Source organism: Gossypium hirsutum, chromosome D08, assembly GCF_007990345.1.
Source record: "Gossypium hirsutum isolate 1008001.06 chromosome D08, Gossypium_hirsutum_v2.1, whole genome shotgun sequence".
Lineage (NCBI taxonomy): Eukaryota > Viridiplantae > Streptophyta > Magnoliopsida > Malvales > Malvaceae > Gossypium > Gossypium hirsutum.
The window spans coordinates 52,456,189-52,467,169 of record NC_053444.1 but is presented as its reverse complement, the minus strand read 5'-3'; the positions used below and the strand labels follow the sequence as shown (position 1 = coordinate 52,467,169).

General features: G+C 31.1%; 1 protein-coding gene across 1 annotated transcript; it reads left to right on the top strand.

Moving 5' to 3' along the window:
* Window positions 1-6,351: 6,351 nt before the first annotated feature.
* LOC107899896 (palmitoyl-protein thioesterase 1) lies at window positions 6,352-10,298 on the top strand. The gene is made up of 12 exons (XM_041098352.1): window positions 6,352-6,661; window positions 7,285-7,369; window positions 7,801-7,852; window positions 7,941-7,961; window positions 8,044-8,097; window positions 8,252-8,302; window positions 8,645-8,707; window positions 8,978-9,043; window positions 9,179-9,217; window positions 9,431-9,553; window positions 9,652-9,744; window positions 9,859-10,298. Exons 1-12 carry the CDS (start codon window positions 6,556-6,558, stop codon window positions 10,108-10,110), a joined length of 1,005 nt encoding a protein of 334 aa, XP_040954286.1. The 5' UTR covers window positions 6,352-6,555; the 3' UTR covers window positions 10,111-10,298.
* The last annotated feature ends 683 nt before the right edge of the window (window positions 10,299-10,981 follow it).

The following is a 10,981-nucleotide window of genomic DNA, read 5'->3' as shown; positions in this document are numbered from 1 at the left end:
TGTGAAAATTATGTCATAATGCTATTCCATCTCATTTTAATCTGTTGAAAAGAAAGTTTGTTTCGAACCTAATTTGTTGTTTATGTGGTATTGAAGATGAGATTGTTGAACATATTATTCTTAGTTTTAATTGGGATAGGATTTTTTTTTAACCTAATTTGTTGTTTATGTGGTATTGAAGATGAGATTGTTGAACATATTATTTTTAGTTTGATTGGGATAGGATTTTTTCGAACCTAATTTGTTGTTTATGTGGTATTGAGGATGAGATTGTTGAACATATTATTCTTAGCTTTGATTGGGTTAGGATAATATGGTATGAGGCTTGTTTTGGTCTTCAAATGCTAAAGTATTGGATTCAATCATTTCACAGATGGTTCTCAAAGTTGTTACAAATGCCTTGTCTGAGGGAAAATGTCAAAGTTAGAATTGTTTTCACTTGCTGGCACATTTAGAAAGTTAGGTGTGAGGTCACAATTGGAGGTGAGAAAATTGACTTAGAGAGAATTATCCAAAGGATTAATTGCTCAATGAATGGATTTTTATATGCTTAAGGGATCCTATGTTAAAAGAATAACTCCGATCGAACTGGAAAGTCGACTGTTGATGTTTGGCAAAAATCACCAAAAGGTCGAGTTAAAGTTAATTGTGATGGGGAATTTGACACCTCAATAGCTTGTGTTAGTATTGGAATAATAGGCAAAAATTCAAGTAGAAAGATATTGGATGGGATTGGTAAAAGGATTATATTGGATTGATTCATCTAAGATTGTCGAGGCTAAAGCTATGGTTAGAGGGATTGAATTAGTTGTGAAGAACAAATGGACCAATGTGGCAATCAAGACTAACTCTCAGACTATTGCTTCAGATATTAAGAAGAATAGTTAAGATCGAAGATAGAGATTAAAGCCAATCCTTCAAGTTTTTAATAAGCTAGTCATGCAACTTTCTTTTGTGAAAGTCAATATTATTAGACGAGAAACCAGTAGGGCAATGGATCGATTTTCTAACTTTACTGTAAGAAGATATGCATTTTTGGTTGTTCAAATCAACTACTATCTTCATTAGTCTTTATTGTAACAACCCATTTTTAGTGGTGTCAGAAACAGTGATTTCGGGATCACAAATCTGATGAGTGAATCTAAAAATATTATTATTTAATATTTACGATTCAAATATAGTATTATATTGAATTTTGATCTAATAATTTTTACTAACTGAACAAATAGTTAAGTACAAGTGGTTTGTCCCTAAATTTAAGTGGTTTTGGAAAATGAGGTATCAAGACCTCGTTTCTGTAAACTACTATATAGGTGTATCGAAGTTTGGTCTGGAAATTTTAGTGGTTTGATGGTTAATTAAGGAAAAAAGAGTAAATCGTAAAAACTGCAAAAGTTAATCACTATTAGTTTACTTGGGCCAAATGGACGGGAAAACATTATTTCATGGATTTAAATGACAATTTAGCCATTATTGTAGTTAGTGGCTAGTTTTAGACTTGATTAATTAAGTTTTATGATTAAAATTTTATATTAAACTAATGTTAAAAGTTTATTAATAAGAAAACAAAAAGGGAAAAAGCATTCATCTTCTTCTTTATTTTATTTTGCAAATTGAAATGCTATTTTTAAAGCTTGGGATCTTCGACCTTGTATTGGTTTATGCATGTAAGTTCATTTTTCACTCGTTTTTCATGAATTTTATGTTCTTGAGATCGTTGTAGCTTAATCTATCTAGCCTAGGGACTAATTTGTAATTCTATCAAATTTTTGAAAAATTTCCATTTTTAGTTGTTAATGACTTAGTTTGAAGCTTGATGATGAGTTTGGACTAATTTGTAAAGTGATTTTGTATAGTTTTTAACTTTAAGGATTAAATTAAAAGTATGTTAAATTTGTCAAGGTTTTCTTGTAAAATTTTAGAATTATAGGGCTGATTTGGGATGGAAATGAATTCGGCACAATGGGTATAGGGATTATTTGTGAAAATAAGCTTGTTTCGATTTTAGGGACTAAATTGAATAAAATGTAAATGTTTAGGGAAATTTTAAAAAATGTCAATAAAGTAGTCATTTATGTAAAATGGATTGTTGTAAAGTATTTGGGACTAATAATTGAATTAAACCATTGTATAGTCAAGAACCGGTAGAAAATTGTGGAAAATAGAAAGTTACTGACTAGTCCCTGATATTACTATCTCTACAATGTAGTCCTATTAAGTTCACACGATTTAATTTAGTATAGTCTATAATACTATATCGACTTATGATTTATGATTTATGATTTGTTGAATATGTGTATATATAATTAAATTGTCTCAAATTGATTCAAAGTGAGAAATGTAATTGAATTGTAAAGTATTACATGATTTTCTGTATCGAGCCTAGATGAACATAGGATAGGATACAATTGGCATGCCAATAGATTATTTTGCATGTTGTACGTGATTGACTTGATATTATACACTGAATATACCGAAGTCTAACATTTGTTGCGGATTCTTAAGTTATATTTACAATGATTCTTGTGTGTTTCTAGGGGCAGATGTAAAGCTTACGAGCTTGGCAATTGGTGCCTAGGCGTGTTCTTGGTTGGATTGGCTCTATTGAGCATTTTGGAGTGTCTTGGGTGGATAACCACGTATATATCGTTCATTAGGTAGATTTTCAATGCTTAAATGACATGGTGATGGTATGTAATTGATTTTTGGTTATGATGCCTTGTTGATGACTTGTATACATTTTCATGATTTTCGATATTATATCGTGACTTGATAAATAAACCTCACCTGTTGAAAGCTTGTGGTTGACAAAGTTAATATTAGTTAAAGAGTCTGTTAATTATTAAACTATGTTTTCAAGGTAAGTTATATCGTTTCAACCCGAGAACTTACTAAGCTCTTTGAAGCTTACTCATATTGTTTTTCATGTTTTCTTGTAGATATCGTTTTGTGGAACCTGGCAATCAGATCAAGTTGTTTATCACACTATCTAGCTATCTTTTGGTAGACTTTGAAAATGTTTATTTTGAGATATGTGGCATGTAACAGGAGTGAAGTTATGTACATAAATGTTTGATGTATTTAAAGTATGTTTGAGATTTCCTAGCCATGTGAATTTGTTAATATAATGATATGGTTGACTATGATTAATGTGGTATGTGATGATAAAATAGTTGAAATGGTTTTGAAAGTTTAATTACATGGTTGATGGAATATTGAATGCCATATATGCATAGTTAGTCTTTGGTTTCTTGTTTAATGGTTAATAGATATGACATTATACTTTGATTGTTGATTTGGGATGTTTTAGTTGATTAAGTGAATTGGTATAGTTGTTGAATACATGCCTATGTAAATACTTTGATATAAGGTTTGTTGGATGTTAAAGAATTGGTAACATTTGACATTTTGTATACATTGTTAGGCAAGCTTGAATTGGTTAGAAAATGACATTGGATGTCAGTTTGGATTATTGTTTGTGATGGTGCCCTATGGCATATTGGTTAGAATTAGGCAAAGGGCATGTTTTGGTATGTTTTTGTATGATTTGAACAAGTTGAAAGATTTGAAAATGGTACACTTGCACCTTAAGTAAGCATGAAATGTTTGACTTGTTATTGAAGGTAAATTTCAGGTCACACGGTCATGTGCCATACACGGGTTCTTGGCACGGCCATGTGGTCTATATAATTTAGTTTTCAATTTGCACCCACGACCACAATTAGTTGCACGGTCGGAAGACACGACCGTGTGTCTCCTTCCACATTATTTTAGTTCTCACACACGGTTGAACAACACAACCACGTCCCATAACACACAGCTTAAACTTGTCACACGGCCGTGTGACCCATGTTTTCTGCTTGTCTTATTTTTCTATTTTATTTCGAATTAGTCCCTGCTTGTTTCTAAATTGATTTTAGAGTTATAGAACCTCAATTTAAGCCCCATTTTTGTATGAATAGCATGATTATTGACTGATTATATATTGATGAATGTTTAAAGATAAATTTTGAATTGAAATAGCATGTGGTTATCCTGTTAATTGTTATAGCATCCCATAACCCTAATTCAATGACAGGGATGGGCGACGGGTGTTACATTTTTTCTTGATAAGGATGGTTTATCTGCACCTCTATCTTTATTCTTCCTTTTTCTCTTATGGCTGGTTGGAGAAGATGAATTATCATCTCTCTTTCCACTAAGTTCCCTTTTATATGAGTAATTAAGCTTTACTTAATCTAATTTAACTTTAATTAATCATTGCTTATTATTTTAACTAAAATTAATTAGTTTAATCACCAATTATCAATATTGTCCACTAACATATGTTTATAATGGTTTATTAACCATTTTGGCCCTTTGGATAATTATAATTTAAGTCCCCAAGCCATTTCCTAATTAAAAATCTATAGCATTTGGATTTTACAATTTAGTATTTGGGCCATGATTAATCACAATTTTGGCTAAATTACTCATCCAAATTTCAATTGATCTATATGCTAATTCCGTAAATATCCCTATTTAAGATTTACGGACTTGATTTACGAAAATAAGGTTCCAAAACTGCATTTTTCGCTACCACCAGAAACCAGGTCATTACATAATACATATGATTTGGTTTTTTATTTATAATTTATTTATGTTTTCTATATTTTTAAATCATGTTTATAATTTTTATCCAAAAAATGATTTTAAAAAAATATTTTTCTTTTTTTTTAAATTTTAGAATTAGAATTAAATTGACAAATTTTGTAAATGTTGAGGGCTAAATTTATTGAATTTTAAGAATTAGAACTAAAATGACAAATTTTGTAAACATTGAGGGCTAACTTTGTTGAATTTTTAGATTTAGGATCAAATTGATAGAATGTGTAATTATTGGAGAGCTAAATTTGTTATTAGGCCAATAAAAAAAGGCACACATAAACTTTTTTCACTCATCTAGCAACAACTAACGAGAGAGTGACTAAAACGTTTTATTTCAAAAATTGATTGATTAAATCGAAAATATTAACAGTTGGTGACCAAAATGAACTAAAAGTATAGTTGGGTGACTATTTTTATAATTTACCTTTTTTTATGAAAAGTAGGTATCTAATTATACAAAATAAATATATAATTTTAAGTTATATAATAATTTAATAAATATATAAATTTGGTTATTATAAAACTTTATATGGATTAACTATAAATAAGTACATATATGAATAATAAAAAATAAATACAAATATAACTAATCAATTTAATTATTATATATTTAATTTATCAAAAAGTGAATAATTATATAAATTTTTTAATAATCTTAATTGTTATTTAATATATATATTTTTAATTATTTATTATATTATCAATACATTCTAAACTATGTTATTAATGGTCATTTTATTCTTTCATCTTATTGCCAGTATTGCGATTGAATCTAAACACATATTTTAGCATTGATTTTAATCTTACTATTAAAACAATCAATCTTACTTTTACAATAACTAATCTCACCGCTATAATTATTTTTAATCTCATAAAAATAAGCACATCGACTTTAAAAAGTATAATTATTTGGGATACCAATAATGAAAAATTATGAAAATTTTAGACTCCAAAAGCAAAGTCAGGGGTTACAAGTACCCTATTAATGTATAATAAATATTTAAAAAATACAATATTAAATTACTAAACACTCACCCTAAAAAATTTATCCTATGAAAACCCCCACAATAAATTAAAGGTGTTCATTTGGTTAACCGACCCGAAATAACATTAACCGAATTAACCAACCTTTCAAAATTTTTAACCGTAAACCGAACCGAAATTTTTTCGGTTAATTCGGTCGGTTAACCGAATTAACCGAAAATTATATGTTTTTTATTTTTGGTTAAAAATTAACCGAATTAATCGAATTACCCGAATTAACCGAATTAACAGAATTACCCGAATTACCCGAATTAAATCACTACATAATTAAATTATTTTTAGACTTTTAGACTTTAGTTTTAGTTTTAGTTTTAGAATTTTATTTTTACTTATTAAATTATTTGTAATTTTTATGATTGGATTGGGTTGGGTAATTGAGTTGGGTCTGAATTGGGTTTAGGTGAATAGTGGGTCTATTTATATATTATAATTTTATTTACTAATTTTTTCGGTTAAACCAAAAAAATTCGGTTAACTGACCAGTTTCGAACCGAATTAACCGTTAACCAAAAAATTAAAAAATAATTAATCGATCCCCGACCGAAAAAATTCGATTAACCAACCAATTAACCAAATTTAATCAGTTAACCGAACTTTTTCGGTTTTACCCGAATTTTACACAACCCTACCATAAATGGCCCTTAGCAGCGTATCTTTTATGGTGTCTTGTATTAAGATAGGACCGGTAGTTGGCACATGTGTGTGGTCTGTCAAACTGGTAAAGTCTAAAACTCTAATGAATTCTCGTCATTTCTTCCAGTGTTCAGAATTCGCAGTTCCTAACAACTCCCTGTTGGATGCTTGGTGAAATCGTATAAAACTCTGATAAAGGGAGCAACTTTATTTCATTTATGTTTACCACCAATGGCATCTCCTTCGCAGTCAACTAACTTCCCCACCATCATCTTCATCTTGTTTTCATTCGTTCTCATCCCATCCATAAATGCCGTTCCTTTCATCGTGTTGCACGGTAATGCTTTCATTCACAGCACGCTCTGTGTGACCCATTAAGTTTGCACTTTTTCCTGTAGGATCATTGACTTGCTTACTCTATCTGTGAGGAGTAACTTATAAGTTAATACTAGTTTTGGGTAATTATAGCACAACCAATTTCTAAATTTGAATAATTTTATTGTTTCTTTTCACTCTACTTCTATTGGATGGATGCCTTTAGGCGTTAGCCTCTTAGTTTCATATACTAAAACTACAAGAGTGGTAAGAAGGGTCAGTTCTGTTGGTCTCTATGAAACTGGTAACTGAATTTACTTTGGAACATTATGTAATCATAACGGCAGTTTAATGCCATCGGTGTATGGAGTGGAAAACAAATTCGAATCTGTCAGCTTTACTGGAGAGCTTGAATTTATTATAAAAAATATATATGCATATAAACATTGGATAAACTACTCTCTAGGTTTTGCTATATGATAACTGCTATAATACCGTAGCAGAGCAGGCCGGTTTCAGTTTTTCCGCTATCTTTAAAGTAGAATAAGGGACTTAGTATATTTATCCTACATAATTCTTTATCTTCTTAATAGCAGGATGGGTTGATAAACCTATGTGATTCACTACTGGCATGTTTTGTGGCAGGCATTAGTGATAAATGTAGTGGCCATGGAGTCACTCGATTTACTAAGCTTCTAAGCAGCTGGACTAATTCTCAAGGATACTGCGTGTACGATCTTCTTTCATGTTTCTTTTACGTGTCTCTTTTCATTTTTAGTTCTCAGTGACTGCAAATGTAAAAAAATTATTTGGTTATATTCTCAAATCAGAAGTTTGACTTATTTGTCTACAGAATTTTATGCTGACTCTGGCATTCTTTATAAGTTAACAAGAAGGCCTCAAGAAGTGAAATTTGTTTTAGCTTATTGTCACACTCTGCTCACCATTTTATCTTATTTTAGAAAAATCGTATAGCTATTCTAGGTATACATGCATATGTTTTGCAGTATGTTCATGACATTCTTCTGCATGTGTGTGTATGCATGAGTCTGCACATGTCTGTTTTCATGTGTAGATTTGTTCTTTTGGCCATGCTATTCCCTGGATCAAAATTTTGTATGAATTCTTGTACCTAATAATCTGACATTTTCGTGACTGTAGGGAAATTGGAGATGGTTCATGGGATTCATGGACTATGCCTCTTTTGGAACAGGTAAAACTTTGAACTGAGATTTCTCACCATCTGTAGTCCTTGTAATAAAAATCTTATTAATATAATCTATCCTACTTTTTTCTTGCAGACATCAATTGCTTGTGAAAAGGTCTTAAAACCGTTTGGTACATTTATCACTTTGATGTTTTATAGCTGAAGTTCCAACTTCTGAATCAGTCTTCATTCCACAGGTGAAAAACATGACTGAACTTAGCCAAGGTTACAACATGGTTGGACTCTCTCAGGTAATTAATATAAGTTGAAATTTGCTTATTTCTATAATTTATACTTGTTCTACTACTTGTCTAGGTGCCCAGAAATGTTCGTTCACAAACTCACGATCACATATTTCTTTACATCATGCATTAAGATTTCATATGATCCTTTTCTTTTACACAGGGTAGCCTGATTGGTCGAGGCATTATTGAATTTTGTGATGGAGGACCTCCTGTAAGAGCTTCTTTATTTGGATCTCTTTAGTTACTTCTCTGTTTACCGAAATGTAGCACTCTAGTTGTCCCCCAAGGCGAATAGGCCATTGGAAAGTGAACTTCACTGATTCAGCTGGCCATAGGATGCCCCTTCTCTAGCATACGTGCTAACAAAGGCTCTTCATCTTCTGAACTTCTCCTATATTACTGTATTTTCTTCTGTTTCATCTTTTTTTGCATGCTTTTACGCATCCCTTTCTTTTCTCTCTCTCTCTCTCTCTCTTGCACTATTGCTGGTTACTTTTGTCTTTGTAACTGAAATCTAACATTGCGTTTTATTTGTATGCTTTTTGTGAGTCAGGTCAAGAATTTCATATCGTTGGCAGGGCCCCATGCTGGTATTGCTTCAATTCCATTTTGTGAAGTGAGTGCTGTTACACCCAATTTTCGTTTTCTTTTGTCGGTCAAGATGCATGATTTCCTTATGGTCTGTGTCTTATCATTTAACTCTCAAACATTGAGAATGAGAGTGATATAGAGCATGCCTAGGGGTACCTGATCAAATGCGCTTTAAGCAAAAGGGTCTAAAGCGCTTTTGTTTTCTGGCACTAAGGCAAAACACATTAACAAATAACAACACAGATTATTTCAGACTATTATTTCACTCTGTTCTGATGTGCCCTTTATTTGGCAGTCTACCGTGATATGCATATTTCTCGATAGCTTAATCAAGTCGGAAGTTTATAGCAACTTCGCACAGGTATAAGATTCTTTTCGAACTACTTTCCAGTCTTTCACATCTCAAACATCCTCTACTGTAGCATATTCTTATCTTGTTTATATATCTAAATAGGAGTTCAATACAATCTTGAATGCATGCCATTGATATTTGCAGGAACACTTGGCACCCAGTGGTTATCTTAAAATTCCAACAGTGAGTATTATTCACAGCTTTGGCTTTATATGGTTCTTGCCAATTATCATGTTGTTTCGTTAATAGTCTGCAATCAAATATTGACATGGAACTCTGTCAAATCGATTATGTTCTCATCCTTCACCTTTGAAGGTAGAAGACATGTAGATTTACGCTTGTATAACTAACTTTCCGACGTTAATGGCTACTCCATTTTTTCTTCCATTTCACCAGGACATAACTGACTACCTCAAAGGATGTAGATTCCTCCCAAAACTAAACAATGAAATCAAGGGCGCGAGAAATTCTACTTACAAGGAACGGTTTGCCAGTTTACAAAATCTGGTGCTTATAATGGTAGTTGAAGTGTCCTCTCAGCCAACTTTTGAAGGAGAAATCCATAAAGTTTTTCATGCCATTTGCTGCTAACCTTTTCTTTGCATGTTTTGGATCAGTTTGAGGATGATACAGTATTAGTACCCAAAGAAACATCCTGGTTTGGTTATTATCCTGACGGGGCCTTTGATCCTATATTGCCTGCGCAAGAGGTAATGTATCTTTTGAAAGTATTTAATGATCTATCAATACATTTTCAAAAGCACAAAACCTGCAGAACATGTTTAAGATTGAACTGACAGCTACAAGTGTTTATATCTCCGCAGACCGAGCTTTACAAGGAAGATTGGATCGGTCTGAAAACCTTAGATGAAGCTGGAAAAGTTAAGTTCGTAAATGTTTCGGGGTCGCATCTGAAAATCTCGGAAAGCGACATGAAGAAGTACATTGTGCCATACTTGGGGGACCAACCATCTACAGAATCTTCATCTTATGAATGGCTTTGGAGACTCTGGTACTTAACTAAAGATGTAATTGGCCTGAAAGAAGATCAACCTTTGATGCACAGCACGTATTAAACCAAGTGCCTGTTGTATATTTTGTCTTTTGTACCATCAAAATAATACTAATTAAGGCATTTAATGCAGGAAACATACTAAATGATTTAAAAGTCTAAAAATTGAAGTAAACTGGCACGGAGAATTACTTTAGTGTAATGTTGGGTATGATACACTATTTTCAGTTAATTTCATCCTTGGTTGAAGAATATAGGACTACTTATAAAAGCATATTTTACTAAATTCTCGTAGTTCTTTTGTTAAACAAAATTAGTTTTAATTTCCTAAATTATGTTAATTGTTGTTTTTATTATATTTTATATATTAATTAGTTTTCTTTCGGGCGGATTTAATTATGTATATTTCAATTAAAAATATTTAATTGTTTCTCAATTTATTTTTAAAAATGAAAATGATAGTCAAAACTTGGTAGTCAGAGCTTCAGCTACAAATAGATAATTGCAGTAGGCACTTGAGTTGATATAAGTTGGGGAGCAATTAAAAAACTATTAAACCCTAAACATAAAATCAGAATAAAGCTATTAATTCTTTTGATTGCATTTTTAACTTGAAAATAACAGTATTATTTTGAAAAGTAAGATGCAAAGTGAAAGAACAATGATTTCAAAGGAGAAAAACTATTATTTTAAAATACTGATTAAATATTTTTTTAATAAAAAGCAAGGGTTAGAGAATAAAAGCATTAAAATGTGGATGGTGGACAGCAGCTGGTTCACATCTATCTCAGGATATTAAAGAATTTATTAAACTTCTATCATTTTCTATTTAAATATTGTTTTTTTATTTAATTACATTTCAATTTAATAGTGTAGTTAAAAACTGTATTCTAATAAATTTATAAATCTTTTAATTTAAGAATATATATATTATA

Bases quoted from the DNA above. Each gene is read 5' to 3' on its own strand.
- LOC107899896 (XM_041098352.1), top strand. From the start codon at position 6,556: ATGGCATCTCCTTCGCAGTCAACTAACTTCCCCACCATCATCTTCATC. The intron at 6,662-7,284 runs GTAATGCTTTCA...GTTTTGTGGCAG, and splicing joins TCCTTTCATCGTGTTGCACG to GCATTAGTGATAAATGTAGT. The intron at 8,708-8,977 runs GTGAGTGCTGTT...TTTATTTGGCAG, and splicing joins CTTCAATTCCATTTTGTGAA to TCTACCGTGATATGCATATT.